An 18989-nucleotide genomic window follows, 5' to 3' on the forward strand; every position below is an offset into this window, starting at 1 on the left:
CTTAGTAGGGTTAATGTCATTCATTTGTCGACTGGGGTCCTACTACTGGGTTGGCCAAAAAGTTTGTTTGTGTTTTCCAGACCAGCTTAAGGAATAATCCGAATGAATTTTTGTGCCAACCTAATGGATTTAGGATTGTACCCTTTTCTGCCCAATTTTTGGAAACGAATTCCAAGTTTGCCACTTGCCTTTAGTTTTTATTGGTGGTTTTCATCTTGTAAATATGACCTTTTATAGTTTAATACAGTGAAGTATTTAAGTCCTTTTCTTTGGAATATTTTTGACTGGTTATATTATTAGACGAACCTTCACTGACAAGAGACCAATTGATCTTCACCTCTGTTTCTTCTTTTTATACAGTCTGGTGTGTTACATTGAACTTTTCAATCTTTCAGAAATTTATTTTGCTGTACAGTCAAAGCATGTTTTCGTTTATTTCCACTTAGCAAAACCTCTCTCTGTCATAAACGACGCTGACCATCCCCTATGGATTTCAATTACAGGGTGCATTGCATGTACATTGAGGTCTGTTTCCAGCCTCTCTGCTTCAGCCATCTGCCAAGGAAAAAGTCAGGACCACGTTGTTTTAATCCCTCAAGTTTACACAATATCTTGATATCTAGCAGAATTACTTCTCATAATTACTTTGCTTTCTACCAATTCATATTTCTCAGTTCATATTTCTCCAAACGTATTTCAGGAAGAGATTCTCAGTCCTTTCTGAAGAACTAACCATCACTGCAGTTGGTCCTTAGGCTTGTACCTGGCACCCTGGGAAGTATAAAGGCAGGGCCTTAGGGTGGCTGATGTGCTGTCTGGGGTTTGGGGTGAAGATAACCATCCCACCCTCCCTCAGTTATTAATAAGGAAGGGCCAGGACACCGAGGGAACCCCAGTCCTGAGAGTGGGCTGTCCCTGGTCAGCTAAGTGGAAAAAAATGAGTAAAACTTGTTCATCTACATTCTTAAGGAAAAATGTTAAGGGGACATCTTGATAGGAAAAGTAGCCATAAAAGTCTTGCTACCCTCTTTCTGGTTTCATTAGAAAAACTAAAGTCTAGAAACTTTGCAGACAACTCGGGCCTTCACATGTATGAACACCAGCCCACAGGCACACACACCATGCGTGTGTGTGAAGGGTCTCCTCTAATGAAGAGGCATGCTGAAGCGTGTTCTAGCCACCAGCATGGGGGGTGTACATGGTGTGGGCTTCTTCAGAGGGCAAATTTTAGGTTTTCACATGTACTAGTTCCCTTGGGCTGCCATAACAAAGTACCACAAACTTAGTGGCTTACAATGACTGAAATTAGGTATGAAACTTGGTAAACTGTAAGCTGAAGACCAATTACATGGGCCACAGACACTGTCTGAACACTGACTGTCTCTCCAGATGGATCCCTCTGTGCTTCTGGGGGTAAGGTTGGCTGAGCCATGTTGTGGGACCTCGATGAAGGCAAGCACCTTCACGGGCTAGACGGAGGGAACATCATTAAAGCCCCGTGCTTCAGTCCCGGCTGTTCTGCCTTGGTGCTGCGGCAGGCTCAGCACGAAGATCTGGGAGTTGGAGGGCAAGGTCACTGCAGATGAACTGGAGCAAGAAGCTTTCAGGACCAGCAGCCGGACAGAGCTGCCCCAGGGGACCTCTCTGGCCTGGTCTGCTGATGGCCACACTGTTCGCTGGCTGCACAGACAACCTGGCGCAAGTGTGAAAGGTGACCATCAGCACCCACCAGAAACATGGCAGACCTTCAAAAATGAAAAGCCTGGTTTTGGAAAGATAAAAAAGGTATCGGCTGGGCCGTGCTACCCCTGAAGGCCCGAGGGGAGGGCCCTTCCTTGCCTCATCTGGGGCTGGCTGCTGGCAATCCTCAGCATCCTTGGTGGTCCTCGGCTGGCAGATGCATCACTACAACCTCCAGTCCTGCCTTCAAAGGCCGCCTTCCTCATGGACGAGTGTGTACGCTGTCTCCCCTCTGTGTGTCTCTTCCTTCCTCTTCTTATAAGGTCACCAGTCCTACTGGATTAGGACCCACCCTAATGACCTCATCTGCAAAAATCCCATTTCCAAATAAGATCACATTCACTGGCTCTGGGGTCAGGACTTCAATGTCTTTTGTGGGAGACATAATTCAACCCACAACAAACATCAACCAACCTTGTTCACTAAAGTCATAGCGTAAACCAGCAATTCTGTGTCGACCCCATCCTTCTCCTCCAGGATTTCCATGATATTGGACCAGGGTGTGACTCCTATGAATAAAGCAAAAATCATGAGAAACAGCAATTCAGGACTCCTTATCCAACTCACATCACAGTTTATCCAGACTCATCACCCAATGACAGTAATGCCTTTCACCAAATTTCAAAGCATGACTCTGTACATCCTTCCAACGAGGTGATGATATGCTGTGTCATCCTTGTCTACTTGAAAATGTATATTCCTCATGTAGGATGCCTATTAGTTTGCTTGAAAAGTCCCCTTTATACTAAATAGGCAATTGTTTAAAAAATCCAATTATATGCAGCTTTTATAGACCATGCATTTTACTCTCCGAGTATGGAAATGTTCTGGAAGTACTCTCTGTGTGTGTCCATCTCCTGCAAGGAAAGAGGATTCAGGAGAGCTTTACAGTCACTCAAGCAAAGGACTCAAAACAGTAACAGTGAAACGTCCGTCTAGCAAACATTTCCAGAACAGAAGTATATTATCTCTATTCTATCAAGTCACAAATACTATTTAGGCATCAACCAGGTACAAGGAATTGGGTCTCTAGAAGGTGGTCCTCAAAAGGTCTACAGTCAAACGGAACAGTCAGGCACAAACACAGAACACATGTCAGCACAGGGTAAAAGCAATTAGAAGGCAAAGCGCTTAGCCACGCCTGTCACTCAACAAGGGAGGTCTGTCTTTTGAAGTGAGATGGTTGAGGAGGGTTTGGTGCAAGAAGTGACTCCTCAGTGAGACTGGCGGTGGAAGCTCATGGAGGTTGTCCCACGGCTCCAGGGAGGGCAGGAAAACCCTGCATGTTCAGGATCACCGAGCCAAGGCCAAGGCCACAAAGGGGACACACACCCTGACATGATTTCCTACACTGGGGATAAACATCTGCGGTGAAGTGCTGCCTTGCCCTTGGCAAGGTGGTGTGGAACACGCAGCTCTTTCCTGGTTTCCCTATAAAGATCTCAAAGGGATATTGCCTATTTTTGCTGATAAAAGTAAATTCGGAAATAACCTGAAACCAGTGGGGTTTCAAATGCTGATTCTTGGATGGGTTATGTCAGAGCTGATTTCCTGGTCTTGTGAACAAAAGCTCCCCCAGGGAAGTGATGGCATCTGTCTTGTCTCTCTGCCCTTGGCAGAGTGCCCGGCACATAGTAGGTGCTCAATAAAATGTCTGCTGACTAGTGAATGGGGATCTCTGAGAGGGCACAGGGTGGGTTTAAACTGGGGTAGTTTTTAAAGAAGCAGAGAGTTCACTGCACACAGTAAGGAGACAGGACAGGAGAATTTAAAAAGGATGAGGCACCTACTGTACTACATGAAACACACAGATAAAATTTCATGTACAGGTCTGTTGGTGATCTCAGCAAGGGAAAAAAATGCCTTTTCTTTTGGGCTAGTTGCTCAGTTAGTCCAAACTAGAAATCTATGACTAAGCTTCTATGACCCTTTGTTACTCTGAACACAAAAGCATGATCCTTTGAGTGCTAACTGCTGAATTATCTTCTTGCTGATATTTATCATCAAATTATCTTGACGTCCACACCTCTTCTTCATAGCCCAGCGAAGTAACCATTTCTGTCCTCAAGATAATCAATGTGGTCAGTAGGTCTCATTGTCTAAGGGTAGTTCAAGTGTTCTAAATGCCTCTGCTTGTGCTTATGAAAGGGCAACTTCTGTCACTCACACACCCAACCTCAGTACAAAACATGAAAACATGAGTTCTACATGGGTAAAGAAAAGCCTGTCTAAGAAAGACAGCACTGATGCAAATAATTCCCAGTGGGACTCAGAGGCCCCAAAATGCTTCTTGGTTGCTTAATTTGGAGCCAAAGATGTCAAATGGGGCCTGTGGAAGGAGAGGAAGGAAGCAATGGCAAGCACCCCAGAGAGAGAGAGGTGAATGGTCTATCCCCTGTCTCTTTCTCTCTCTTATGCAGACACACGTATCTATGCACCACTTTATCCATTATAATGAAAGCACTCAAACAGGGGCTTCATTTAATAAAAAACATATTCGGGGCTCCTCTGGTGACTCAGTGGTAAAGAATCCACCTGCCAATGCAGGAGACATGGATTTGACTTGATCCCTGGTCTGGAAAGATCCCACAGGCCACAGAGCAACTAAGCCCAGGAACAACTACTGAGTCTATGTGCCGCAAGTACTGAAGCCCTCACGTCCTAGAACCCATGTTCCCCAACAAGAAAAGCCACCTCAATGAGAAGCCCATGCACCACAACTAGAGAGTAGCCCCACTTCCCGTCACTAGAGAAAAGCCCACACAGCAATGAAGGTCCAGCACAGCCAAAATAAATAAAAAAGTTTAAAAAAGATATACACAAAAAGTGTTCTTCAGTTATAATATCTGATTCCCTTTTTATCATTTAAGGATTTCTTGAGTCTGGAAATTTGCATGTAATCAGACACTATGGGGATACATGTTCACTATCCTTTGACTGTTTGGGGACCAGAAAATAGGAAATTTTTAGAAGAATGAAGGGTAAGGTGAGGACACCTTCTAGTTCAACACAAATACCTTGTCAGGGCTCCAACTGGCCTTCATCAAGCACCAGCAGTTGTAGCTGTCCCAGGAGCCCGTCTGTCAGAACTAAATGGTCCAGTTCAGTGCCCCCCTCCATCCACACCTTCACTGCTCCATATGGGGTTTCGTGTGTGTATGTGTGGGTAGCAACTAACACTTTCCCTGGGGCTTCCCTGGTGGCTCAGATGGTAAGGAATCTGTCTGCAATGCAGAAGACCCAGGTTCAACCCCTGACTCAGGAAGATCCCCTGGAGAAGGCAACGGCCACCCACTCCAGTATTCTTGCCTGGAGAATCCCATGGACAGAGGTTACAGTCCATGGGGTCACAGAGTTGGACATGACTGAGCAAATAACATGTGTGGGTAGGGGGTGGCCCTGTGTTAGACCATAAACCACACGACCTTCCCCCTTCACATAACAGAGAACAAAGTTGAACAGAGTAGTGGAATGAACAGAGGCTCGGGGGAGGCATGTGAACTGGTGAGATAACATCTACCCTAGCGGCTGACTGTGAGGTGTCCCAGAGATAAGGCGCTTTGTTGCCCCTCCTGAGTGCTGATGCAGAACATCAGGAGATGGTCACTTCCTTCATCATCACTGTCCATCTCTCTCCAACTCCACCTCCAGCACTGGAGTGAGTATAGGATCTATGACAGCCTGGTTTCTCTCTGAAGTTCGAAGGCACATGATTGGCACTTAAATATTTCTTTGCGACCCCATGGACTGCAGTCTACCAAGCTTCTCTGTCCATGGGATTTTCCAGGCAAGGGTACTGGAGTGGGTTGCCATTTCCTTCTCCAGGGGATCTTCCCAACCCAGGAATCAAACCCAGGTCTCCTGCATTGCAGACAGACGCTTTACCCTCTGAGCCACAGGGAAGCCCTAAATATTTGTTAAACAAATGAATTTTATATGAAAAACACTTAGAACGGTGTCTTTTGTGTGACAGGCACTTGGCCAGCAGTAGCTGTCACTGAGAGGAGGTGGTGGGCAGGGGACGCCCATGCTGCCCCCCAGGCCTGCCCTGCAGGCTTCCTGGCCAGGCCCCCTCCTCCCAGCAAACCACATCACCCTGCTCTCAACCCAGAATTAGTAAGCACAGGATAAACTGCTCAATACTCCTGTCCTCTTACTCTCTTCCAAGTCTCTGTATTAAACCCCAAAGAAAATAAAATGTTTTGCACGACGCCTTGTATGCAAGTTGGTCTAACACTCAAACACAAGGTCCCAGAGCTGTGTTCCATGTCTTTCACTGTGACAGATGAACACTTAACGAATACGCTTCTGCTCCAGATAACCATGGAAACAGCTTGAGTTCTGTGCACTCTGACCTCCGCCATGCTCTGTGCAGTCTTCACAGAGCAATGTACCCTTGGGCACAAGTCAGAGACAAGATGGCTGGAAAGGATGTCTGGATTCTCCACCCACCTCCCCAACCCCGTTAATCATGTGTGAGACACATGTTTAAAAATTATGTCATATCTCATCACCTCACATTCAAATGAAAAATGGCACCTCTTCAAAAGCAGTGCTGAACCCAAATTAGCAGGACTCAAGATTTATGACTGAAATTTCAAAATAAGGTACCCCATCTGGTCACTTACCCCCACCCTCTGTCTGGGAGGGAAACCCAAACAGTCAGAGGGAGGGGCACCCTGCCCAGGGGAGCAGGGGGTTCTCGACCAGTTTCCTGCTAATCACTAGAGTGAAGAAGTCTTTGATGATGGCAGAATGACAAAGCAAAGCCTTCCCATGGGCTTCCGTGACTGCTTACTGCCATTCTCTCTTCCTGCCTGGCCCTGTCCACTAGGAAGGGAAAGTGACTTGAAGACACATGCAAAGGAGAAGACGTGCCAGCAGTCTGCACAGACAGGTATGACCCTGAGCCATGCCTTAGAGACTAACTCAAATCCATGGTTTCATTCTAGCACCTGAGCCGAAGTGCCAACTGCCACGATCAAATGGGGCCCTTTTACTTTTCATTAATTCATACATATTTACTAGTCCCTATGATACACCTAAATCCCTCAGCTTTTATTGCTGCTCCCTAACTGGCCCACTGTTGGCAGAACAGCAATCTGTCCATCCATGCTCACCAATGAACCTTTCCCATTAACCCATGTGTGGGATGCGCTGTTTATACAGCAATCAGAGGAATTTGTTCTTGGACAACTTCATTTGCTAGTAATTTCTGAGAACTTGTGGCTCACTTGTTGACTTTCCTTGCTGATTCTTTAAACCTACCATTTCTCATCACCCAAAAGAATTCCTTTCTACTAAAAAGGTATGCACATTAACATGCCCATTCTCCACCCTAGCCTCCAAAAGAATGAGTCCAAAACCACCTTGAGGAGTCACATTTATGGTGGATTTATAAACTTGTGTAGAAATGGACGTACTCAGCTGGCCCTTGGTCACCTCTGGCATGTCTACCTACTCGCTTGCTCCAGTCCAGAGGGACTGGAGAGCAGCTTCTCAACCTGCCAGGTGGAAACACACCTGCAAGTCATGCTTCCCTCCGCAGAACAGCATGACATATTTATGTGTGCAATTCCAGCACAAAGTTCAGGAACAGTTTTACTAGCAGTAATATAGGATGGTGTTATATATATGTGTTATAATGTCATGGCCAAGACCACACATGTCATAGACAAATATGCGACTGAACCACACATGATAAGCTATGGCTGAGTTTTTCCATCAGTGTTGATCCTTTTTGTTCTCAGCTGCTAGTGCTCAGTAGCAGCCAGATGACAATACTTGCCAAAAGCCTAAGAAATTTCATTGGAAAACCATGAGGTTGAGAAAACAATCCATTCACTGTTATGACTTTATTTTTACAAATTGGGAAAGAGCGGCCATCGCTTTGTCTTGGGGGAGAGAGTACAGCTGAGTGTACAGCTGGGCCTGCAGGTGGATACTTTGGGGTTGGCTGCTTTCAGGATCACTCCTTTACCCCAAATGGTCTCTCCATGAGATATGCATGAGGAAGGACGCTCTGAGCTCCCAAACCAGTGAAGTCAAGCGAGAACCTCAAGGTCATAAGAAGGTTGTCTGCTTTAACACGGCCCACATGACAAGGGCCCAAGGGTTACCTGAAATTTAGGATAGGAAAATGAAGAATCTGCTAGTTATCCTAAAGTAACTCAAAGAGTTGGAGAATACAGCATGAATCTTCTTCCAAGGAGGAATGAAAGGATCAGCTTCACTCTCTTCCCAAACATCCACCTTTGACCCTCAGCCCTGGACTGGCCTTGGAAAGCCCACCCTGGCTTCTGAGTCATTGGGAGCCTTCATTAGGATCCTCAAGGGGTCCCCGTGATGTGCTTTAGGCCGTGAGGGTCTTCATGCTCATGTTTCAGATGGCAACAAGCCTGGGCAGAAAAACCTGCCCCAATCTGCCATCAGCCTTCCAGACTCACAGCCCCTGATCACACACTAGGACTGTCTCTGCGGTACATGCACACGCAGGCCTGGAGTTGCCTCCCTCCTGCACTCCACCATGCTGGGGACTGACATCTGCCTGTGAGTGTGTGGGAAATGTGCAGAAGCCCAGTTCATGGTCCTGGATGACTTTCATTAACTTATATTCAAACTTTCACAGCAACTAGGAAGCTGCTTTCTTTTATCTTTGCATTCAGTCCTGAATGTGGGTCTCTGAACAACACTGAGTCAGAGACACAAGTGGTTTGAATCAGAGACGGCTACATAGGCCTCTCATTTCTTTTCGTCAGTTGTCCCTGAGCTGACTTGTACATAAACATGTGTGTCCATACATACATACAACCATACACCAACATGTTAACAGCGATTCTGTCTATCTGGTGAGACTACAGGTAAATTTTTATGGTCTTCTTTACACTGTTTTTTCCAAATTTTCTACAGAGTATTTCCATTATAAAAAGAAAATAATTAATGTTAACAAGTTTTTGTTCTTGTTAGAGTCTTTGTGGGGATGAAAATATTAATAAAAATGTCCTACTGAGGAACAAAACCTATTTGTTAGTCACTCAGTCATCTCCGACTCTTTGCAACTGCATGGACTGTAGCCCACCAGGCTCCTCTGTCCATGGGATTCTCCAGGCAAGAATACTGGAGTGGGTTGCCATGCCCTTCTCTAGGGGATCTTTCTGACCCAGGGATTGAACACTGGTCTCCTGCATTGCAGGCAGATTCTTTACCATCCAAGCTACCAGGGAAGCTGTTTAAAAGAATAAAACAAAACAAAAACCCACTTCAGAATCAGACTTCACAATATTAAAGGAGACACAGCATGTCATGCCATAAACCAAATCCAAAGCTCATTTGTCATCAGGTGTGCCGGCCGGCAGTAGGCCTTCCTGCTATGGGTAAGCCAGGTGCCGGGACACCCAGAGCCGACAGGCACCCCACCGTCTAGCAGGACACACACTCCTGAGAGAATGGGCAATGATAACAACACAGCAGAGATGAGGGGCACACGGGGCTTTGAAAGAATATGCTCATCTGATCCAAGGTAGGGCGGGCCTGGTGCAGGCTGGGTGGGAGGTGGGGGTGGCGGGTAAACAGGGACTGGATGCTGAAGGGTCAGTCCTAACCCTGTGGGCACTGGGAAGCCACTGGCAGGTTTCAGATGGAAAATGATGTGACCAAATTTGTGCTTTAGAAGAATCCTCCAATAACAGAGAGGCAGGTAGCATTTCAGGGAGGCAAAGGATACCTGGTGAGAGATGGTGAAGAAGATGCAAGAATGTTCAAGGAACACTGTGGGGTGAGAGCCAATAAAGCAGGTGGGAGGGAGGGGAAGAGAGGAAGGAGCCAAAGTGACCCCGACAGGATGGGAAAAGAGGAGAACAAGCTGGTTCTGTGTGTTCAGTTGTGGGGGTTGAAGACAGAGCATAAAGATAAGCTGGAGTCTGACCTGTCCTGCCTGGGTCAGGGGTGCTTTTCTTTCACTGTTCCCTCCTTCACCTAATCTTTATACATATGCATCCTGAAACATTTGTTTCCTGATGTCAGAGTCCACACAAAGGAAATTCTGTTCCTTCTTAATTCTGCTTTGAACATGGAAACAAAAAGTGGAAATCTTATATGAGACACTTTTACTTGGATGACATAGCAGGCAGGGATCACTCACCCCTTTTTGTGTCCACGGCAGAGATGGCCTGAATCAGGAGAGGTGCATTGGACTCCGAGTATTCCACAAAGACCAGCAGCAGCTTCAGGGCTGTCTTCACCACCAGGCGGAACTGCGGAGACAAGACACAACCATTGTGCAGGTGCAGATACAGCGGGGACGTCTGCAGGCTTCGTCCTGACAGCAGCTGGCACCCAGCCACTCTTCTCAGCAATTATACAGGTTCCGTCACTGGACACCTCAGAACGCAGGTGTCAGTATTAACCCCATTGCATGGATAAGTAAACTGAGGCCCAGAGTCTCCAACTCAAGATCCCACAGCTAGAAACGGAACCAGAATTTGAACCCAAGGTCTTTGGCCCTAGGGCTCACACAGGTTGTCTGTCAATACAGGAGGTGGCGGTTGCTGGGTTGGTAACTTCATTCTAACCAGACTAGATCATTATGACGTACAGCAATCAAATCTCATTTTTTTTCTGATGAAGAAGCAGGCATGGCAAGCTAAATGACTTGTCTGAGGCTGCAACAGGACGCTTGAACCAAGTTCAGGTTCTTAAAACTGCACAGGGAAGGCCATCTGGGTCCTCACCCCCACAGTCCTGGGCCCAGAGTACCACACTCATGATGAGCCTCACTCAGGCCCAGGGCCCCTCTTCATGGGGACTGAAGGTCACTTACCTGGAGAAATGCAGCCGCCCCTGATCCCTAACTCACTCAGCCGCCGGGGGTGGGCTGTGGCAGCCTGGGGCTTCCAGCTCAGCCCCCCACCCCTCCCCACAGGCTTTGCCGCTGCAACCTTGACTCATGTCTCCTTTCCTGCACCCCACTTCCTCCTTCTCAAAGAAATCACACACCACCTTCCTCCTGGAAACAGGTTCAAATCCCCCTTCGAGGAAACAGCATATCTGCCTCAGGGCTGCTCCTCGGGGGGGGGGCCTCCAGCAGGTGGCTGGCCAGTGCCCCCCAGCCCCCACCCCTATCCCATGGGCAGAAAGCACTCTCCTGTGGAGACAGGCTGCTGTGCATGGGGTCTGCGGGGCCGGAACCACACCTGGGCCAGAGCGGGCTCAGAGGTGTTTGCTCGTGGAATGAATGAATGACCCAAGGAGCAGCCAATCAGCCCATATTCGCTCTCCGTGACTGCGGAGAACCGGCTCTAGGCACTCCACCAGCTCTGCAGGCCCAGGGACTCCTGCATGGCCAGGTGTGCACTTTAGGGGGGGATGTGGAGCCCTGCACACGCCGGGGGGACAGGGTGAAACCATCACCCACCCCAAGTCATTTCTCCAAATTTACGACCCCACCTCCCCCTCTCACCCCTTGTCTTCTGTCATCTCCCCTAGTAAACCAGCTGGCTTTTCCTCGACGCCATAGCTCTCTCCAGCCAGCACCATGGTTTCCAGCTCCCCTTTATAAGAAAATCGCTCCAAAGAGTTGTCACACTCCCTGATTCCCCTTCTCCATTTCCCATGGACTCCTCAACCCAATCTGACAGGGCTTCTATCTCCACGGCGCAGATTAAATTACTCTTGTCAAGGTTGCTGATGGCCTCCATGTTGTCCAGCCTTCCCTGGTGGCTCAGACGGTAAAGAATCTGCCTGCAATGCAGGAGACCTGGGTTCAATCCCTGGGTCAGGAAGATCCCCTGGAGAAGGAAATGGCAACCCACTCCAGTATTCTTACCTGGAGAATTCCACGGACAGCAGAGCCTGACAGGCTCATGGGGTCACAAAGAGTCAGACACGACTGAGTGACTAACACTTTCACTTCCCATGGTGTCCAGTGGTTACTCTTCTAGGCTCATTTTAGCTCAACTCTCAGCAGCACATGACAATCAACTGCTCCCTCCAGAAGCAATTTCCTCATGACATGGCTGACCACAGTCTCCTCCCTAGGGGGCTACACTAGCTGACTCCTTCTAAGAAGCTCAACCTCCAGGTGTGGGGAGGCCTCAGAGTTCACTCCCCCATCCTGCTCCCTTGCCACACACTCTGTCCAGATGAGTTCATCCAGGCCCTTAACTGTAAATCCCATTTATGACTCAATGCCCTTCAGACCTGGCACCTGACCTCGCCACTCTTATGGGCCCTCGAGTTCAATGTAGCCCAAAGAGGACTCTCTCAATTTGCACTTGTGCTCATCCTGTCCCACCCACTACTTCCAGCGTGTTCCTTCCACAAGTCCACACCTCAGGACAAGGCCCCACCATTCACTCACTGCAAATGGGAGCCACCCTGCCCTCCTCCCTCCCAATTTCACAATGACTCTAACCATCAGGGCTGTCCCTGCCCTGACTCTGCCCACAGCTCCCTCTCCCTGTCCACCTGAGACCACCGTGAGAGCCTCCTCAGTACTTCTGGGCTTGTCACCTTGAAGCCCTTTCTCTAAACTTCAGCCGGAGTGACCCTGGCACTCTCAACCCTCCACTGGCTCTGCATCACATTCAGGGTGGCGTCCAACCCTGAGAGCTTTATGTCACTACCAAGCTCTCCGTCCTCATCCCCTGTCACTCCCCTTCTGCCCGGGGCACTCCCATCAGCCACCTCTCTTTAGTCACGTGGCAGTGTGTTTTTCACATACTGAAGCTTGTGCCTGACTCAAGAGTTTTCTCATTGGCTATTCCCTCACCAGTCACCACAGGACTGGCCTTTCCTTATCTTCCAGGTCTGAGAGATTCCCCTCATGGGAAATAACCTTTCTGACAACTTCATCTAAAGGAGCCCCTTGGTCACTCACGTCAATCTGTTCTGTTTTATTCACGTCCTTTTTCGTGACCTGAAACTGTTACATACACGTTCACTCACCTGATACACGTCACGCCTGTCTAGAGCAGTGGGTCCCTTCCCCAGGGGATCTTCCTGACCCAGGAGTGAATCAGGGTCTCCTGCATGTCAGGTAGATTCTTTACCAGCTGAGCCACCAGGGAAGCCCCAGAGCAGAAGCCACCTGGTGGCGGAGATGCTGTTTTTTCTGACACAGCAGAAACCGCCTCTGCCTCCAAGGGGCTGCAGGGTCAGTACTGCACACGAAGGGCAGGCTGGAGTGCCCTCTTCACCAAGGCTTGGCTTGCAAACCCAACCACTAATGTGTGTGGAGCCAGTCTCCTCAGCCCGCTCCGACCCCCGACGCCCCTCCAGTCCTCAGCAGGGCTGGGCCCCAACCCCGCAAGTGCACTCAGGACAAGCAGCGCCTTGGGCTTCCATCTGTCCGCCCTGTGACATCCTTATCAAATGGGACCTGAGTTCTGGTGAGGGCTCTGAACTCTCTAGAGCACATTCACCTTTTGTCACCCGCGTCCCACATTCTCTGTTCTCCCTAACTGGGTACAGACTAAATTCCAGAGTGTTTTTCTCCGCAACTACAAGGTGGGGGGTAGGAGAGGAAGGCATGGCACAATCAACTGTGCTATCTTGGTACATGTAGAGCAGAAAAAATGTCTTCAAGTAAATAAAACAACCCAGCAAGCCCAGGCTTGGCGCCCTCCTCGGTGGGTGGACTATTATTATGTGGCTTAAGCCTCCTCGGTGCCTTCGTGGGAAAGAACCTGGCTGCTGCCCAGCCCATGGCCCCATCAGCTGGTCTCATCTGGGCTCCCTCCTGGGCATCTCTGTGGTCACGGGGCCTTGGCTGACAGGGTACCCAAGGACCCACTCTCCCTTACAAGGTTCTCTAAGCAAGAAACCACTGTTTTCTCGGGAAGCCTTCTTTCCCTATTAGTCTCAACATGCCTGTTCACGTCGTCTTCTCCTTTGCTATGAAGGCTCTGCTTAGAGATCTTTTGCTGCTGTAATTTTATTTTTAAAAAATCCCTAAACTATTCTGATTCATGATTTTAGGCTTCTGTGAATTTGGCCTCTACTCGGTCTAAGTTGATGTTTATGTGCGTTTGGAAGCTTTACTATGTAAAATTAATCACAAACATATTATATAGTTAAACTACTTTAGAAAAAAGAGTGCATTAGCACATTAATTTAATGGAAATGAACAGTACTAATTGCTAGCATGTCCCAACTAATCATCAAAACACAACCAGCGGAGCTCCTCTTCTGAAATACCTCATTAGCATTGCTGTACTGACTTGAAAGTAATAAGAATTCCTGACTTCAAAAGATTTCTACACCAAATGCTCATTTTCCAGAATTCACTTAATTTGATGCCCTCAAGTATCTGGAATGCTATCAAAACCCCCTAAAACCTTGGAACAGCCACAATGGAGGCCACACAGCTATTCCTCCAAGTCCAAACACGCTGCTCATCATCTCAGAGCTCTTAAATATCTGCTGTACTTACTCTAAGACACATTCTAGCAGGAGTGGCCACTGAGCTTCCTGATCTGCTGAGAAGAGGTCAACGAGAGGCCAGTGATGGACCAGGAGAGGCAGGCCCACCGTGGCAGCGGGAGCAAGGACCATGCATGAGGGGTGGGGAACACGCGGCATGGATGCCAGCACACACACCACTGCAAGGCTCAGACACTGGAGGCTTCTCAAAGGGCTGTGGCAGTGACCCTCCAATGACATTTCATCTCTGCCTGGTGCTCCTTCATGTTCTAAGGGGCGGTTTCATCACAAATAACTTACAGGCTCAAAATTCTGCCTATCTGTCTAGCACTGGGGGCAATCACTAAGAACTGATTCTCATTCTTATGGAGCATGAACCACTTGAGAAGATAAAGCAACTGGTCACAAAACAGTAACCAGGGCAACACGGAGTCAGTCTCAGAAGCAGTGGTTCTGAGACCAACCAGACGCTGAGGGATGTAGATTCCCCACATCAGAGGGTCTGAGTGGCCCTTGTTAAGGCTATTGCAGAAGCAATTCAGAACCTGGATGGGGATGAGCTGGCCGAGCTATCTAAGGTCCTTCCCAATCCCAAGATGCTCTGATTCTTCTTTCAACGTCCTGAGTGCCTTCCAGATGCCCAGCACCCATTGAGGGTCCCTGGGGGGTGGGGGGGGTCAGGAAGCTGTAGCCTTGCCTTTAAGGAGACAGTCATCCTGCTTTGGAGACAGGACACAGAACACCTCCATGTGACATGGCTGAGAGCATTACCTGTGCCAGGGGCTGTCAGAGTCAGGCTACTGAGGACGGAGAGCTACGTCCCAGAGCCAGGCCCTTACACTGGGGAGAGGTGGTCGGACAGGCTCAGATCTGATCTAGCCAGCCTTCTGGGCTCCCAGGGACCCAAAGGGCGGTGTGACAGCCTTCAGGTTCCTGCTTATACAAATAAGCCCATTTAATTTAGGGTTTGGAGGAACCACATGGAGGGGAGGGTCTACATTCAGCCTTTGGGCTACATATTACCTACTTTTATATACAGTCAACCCTTGAATAACATGGGTTTGAACTGTGCAGGTCCACTCATAGGAAGTTTTCTTTCTTTTTCAAAAGTAAATATTATGGTACTACATGATCCGCGGCTACTTGAATCCATGGGTGCAGAACCACGGGTACAGCACTGCGGATATGGAAGAACCGCAGATATGGAGAGTTGACTTTAATTTATACACCATTTTTCAACTCCTGGGAGGGTCTGGGTCTCTAACCTCTGCATAATTCAAGGATCAACTATAATTACATTCTAGGAAAAACTGGTACTCTATTTTAGTGCTGTCCATCATAATAAATTATGTTTTATGTTGCTTTAAACATGCCGCTAAATCACAGTATAGAACAGGAATCTGAGACAACCCCGTCACATGAGGACAGGAACACACAGCCAGCGGTGAACTGTGCTTCTCATCAGTGTGAGCCTTACTCTCCACGGCAGCTGTTCCTCTCTGTTCCTACACAGCATAAAGCAGGGGGCGTGAGGCTTCCGAAGACCAGAGAGGCCCCACGGACAGCCCAGGACTGCAGTGTCACCTCCGCGTCAGGGAGGCGGGGACTAGTAGGACGATGGTGTGCACAGGGCTTGCTGGCTTTGTTGTTGCTGTTGTTTAACTTTCCAGGTCAACAACCCACAAGGAGGGCGTGGAGTCAGCCTGTACAGAACCTGGTTGTCTAGGGTTTAGATAAAATGTAACCACCAGTTGTTATGGAAAAGGAGTAAGAGGCAGTTCCTCAATAATTCTGCTCTTAAAGGCAAACTAGAGGGCTTCCCTGGTGGCTCAGTGGTAAAGAAACTGCCTGGGAATCCAGGAGACAAAGGTTCAATCCCTAATCCAGGAAGATCTCATATGCCCGGGGGGCAACTAAGCCCATGAGCCACACTATTGAGCCTGTACTCTAGAGCTGGGATCCACAGCTACTGAAGCTTGAGTGCCATAGAGCCCACGCTCCGCAACAAACAAAGCCACCGCAACGAGAAGCGGGTGCACCACAGCTGGAGAGGAGCCCCAGCTCGTCACAACCAGAGAAAAGCCCGCACAGCAACAAAGACCCAGCACAGCCTGAAATAAACAGATACAAAAGCAAACTGGAACTCCCTTCACGTTTTATGGTACTTAGAGAAGACCAAGAACTTCACCTAGCAGGTCAAATACGTTGCTTATTAAGTAGAAATCAAAGTATTCCCCCAAGTCTCCAAATTCCTACTCTTCTAAAAATTCAGCAACCATAGAAAGAAAACAATTTCCAAACCTCGGGATTTAAATTATAAAGGGGGTTTGAAAGACGTGCTTCATTCTATCTGTTTCATTTCCACTTAAAAAAAAAGCATAAGTACGTTATAGAAGTGGATGCTGGTTATTAAAACTGAATTAGAAATTGGAGGGTAACTTGATTCGCAAAGCTTTGCCACACAGTTTACAAGCTAACCAGAACTAAGAATATACTAAATATTTTAACAAGAACAACAACAAAATTCAAGTGACTTAAGATATTTATCAAATTTCTCTTAAATGCTTTACTCCAAAGACATATACTCAAGCTCAAAATTCCTAAGCAAAAAGCTCAGAATGGGCCCCAAAGCCATTGTAACTGGTTATCAGATATCTTGGGGTCCAAATCTCTCCCCTTTTGTGCTGTCATCATAAGAATGAGGTTGATCTTATCAGAAATAAAGTACAGGCCAAAATATACTCCCTGAGGCTAAAAATCTGAGCCAAGGCTTTCAGGTGTCTGGGGGGGGAGGGGTGCAGACCCCAAAGTTGGCTCACCTGCCAGGACAGGAAGTCACCCGCACCAAACCCATGTGATATGGCTACAGGGCCTAATGGCCAACCCATGTATGACCCAATGCAATTTGCAGAAAAGGAACCAATTTGGTGATTAATGAAGTAGCCAACTGTGGGGCTGGGAAACCCTCAAATTTTTACTATTTAGTCGCAGGAAATCTTGCAGAATGCCAAATACAGAAGACTATTCAAAAATAAAGACCCTGATACTGGGAAGGATGGAAGGCAAAAGGAGGAGGCAGCAGCAGAGGTTGAGATGGTTGGATGGTATCACCAACTCAATGGACATGAGTTTGAGCAAGCTCCAGGAGATAGTGGAGGACAGAGGAGCCTGGCATGCTATAGTCCATGGGGTTGCAAAGAGGTGGACACAATTTAGCAACTAAACAACAAAAATAAAAATTCAAAAATAATTCAAATAAACGTCAAAGTAGTAAATAATGCTGTAAAAGAACATGTTCTTCTATTGAGATAAAGTACTGGGGCTTACCTGGAAGTTTTTGTAAAGAATAATGACTAAAAGTGAACAAGACCAAAAAAACATCCACTTTGCTAAATTTCCTTTGGGATAGATTCCTCAATGTAACTATGAAGAGTTAGCTGATAACAGGTAACATAAATCCACTGTTGTTATATAAGCACTACCGAAACCCTGCACTAAAATACCGCCTCAGGGAACACCTCGATAGTACCTGCAAAATGAAGGGGGGAAATCAACCAGAGTGGGTACTTTTCCCATGACTGCTATCCCCAGCTTCAAATACAAAACCTCCTGGTCCAGAAAGCTCTGTGACTGGTCACACAGCTAATTTCTATAGAGGGAGTCAAAGAAAACCAAGGCTAATCTGATTTCTACCATACTATAAGGAACCCCAGCTTTCCCTCTGGTGCAAAAATATAAGCCATGGGGAAATGTGACACATATCCTTCTCTGAGCAATAATCAAAGTTAAAGAACTTTCTTATGTAAATAACCAGCCCTGGAAACATGACAGTGGACAACTGCCAAGCTCAGGAATGGTGAAAGTGCTGTTAGCCAGAGTGTGGCGGTCAGCTGGCATCTCCTTAGAGTGGATGGAGAAGGGCTGGCAGATGAGTACTGGCAGGTAGAGAGAGGCTGCAGGGATGGGGGTCAGCAGTCCTGGCAAAGGATGGCCTGAGCTGGTAGGGCTGCTCCCAGGGGTCTCCTGGAAGCTTATGCTTTTTTCAGTCGTCCTGTCCACCCAACTCTCCTAGAACATCTCTGTCTGAGGAACAGCATATCAGCTACAGTGAAGCTTTTACATCATCCCAGATGTTCTTCCACATTAGAGCCACCCATTTCCCAGAAGCTGGAAGACAGCTGCAAGTGCTTGGCCACATGCCCCAAAAGGGCAGAAGGGTCAGAGTCCCACCTCATTCCTGTTTCCTCCCATTTACATTCATAAGGGATCTTGACTATGTAAATTTGTAAGCTGCAGTTCTGGTTTATCAATAAGCCTTTGGAGAGTTGTGGTTCCTGCCACAAATCAGCTCCCTGAAGCTAATCATCTCGGAGCAGAATGAAAGAAAATGCTGTTCCAGCCCTGTGGCTGGGGACCCATGCTGGATCTTGGGGTCCCCTCAGCCTGCTGGCTCCTTTAAGGTCTGACTCCAACCTCTGGTTTTCAATGACTAGTAAATTCTTCCCAAAATGTCTAGTAAAATTTCTTTTTTTTTTCTTTTCCTTCCACTGAGATTATAGGGATATCCAAGAGATCAAATCAGTGAGAATTAGTTTTCTGGGTGTGTGCCTATGTGCTCAGTCACTCAATCATGTCCGACTCTTTCTGACCCCATGGACTGTAGCCCTCCAAGCTCCTCTGTCCATGAGATTCTCCAGGTAAGAATACACGAGTGGGTTGCTATTTCTTCCTCCAGGGATTTACGGGTATACAGAGCCAAATAACCAGTAGAAAGGGAAGGGTGGTTCTCTGTACCCACAATATCTCTCTGACACAAATATTACTGGAGT

General features: G+C 47.6%; 1 protein-coding gene across 9 annotated transcripts in view; it reads right to left on the reverse strand.

The window, feature by feature from the left end:
* The window catches only part of FHOD3 (formin homology 2 domain containing 3), a 503163-nt gene that overhangs the window by 175335 nt on the left and 308839 nt on the right, over positions 1 to 18989 (reverse strand). For all 9 annotated transcript variants that reach the window (XM_043443940.1, XM_043443933.1, XM_043443935.1 and 6 more), the window contains exons 7-8: positions 9881 to 9992; positions 2155 to 2249 (exon numbers count right to left, since the gene is read on the reverse strand). In XM_043443940.1, coding sequence (XP_043299875.1) covers positions 2155 to 2249; positions 9881 to 9992 — 207 coding nt within the window. The remainder of the gene's footprint in view (positions 1 to 2154; positions 2250 to 9880; positions 9993 to 18989) is intronic.

This window comes from Cervus canadensis, chromosome 23, assembly GCF_019320065.1.
Source record: "Cervus canadensis isolate Bull #8, Minnesota chromosome 23, ASM1932006v1, whole genome shotgun sequence".
Classification (NCBI taxonomy): Eukaryota; Metazoa; Chordata; class Mammalia; order Artiodactyla; family Cervidae; genus Cervus; species Cervus canadensis.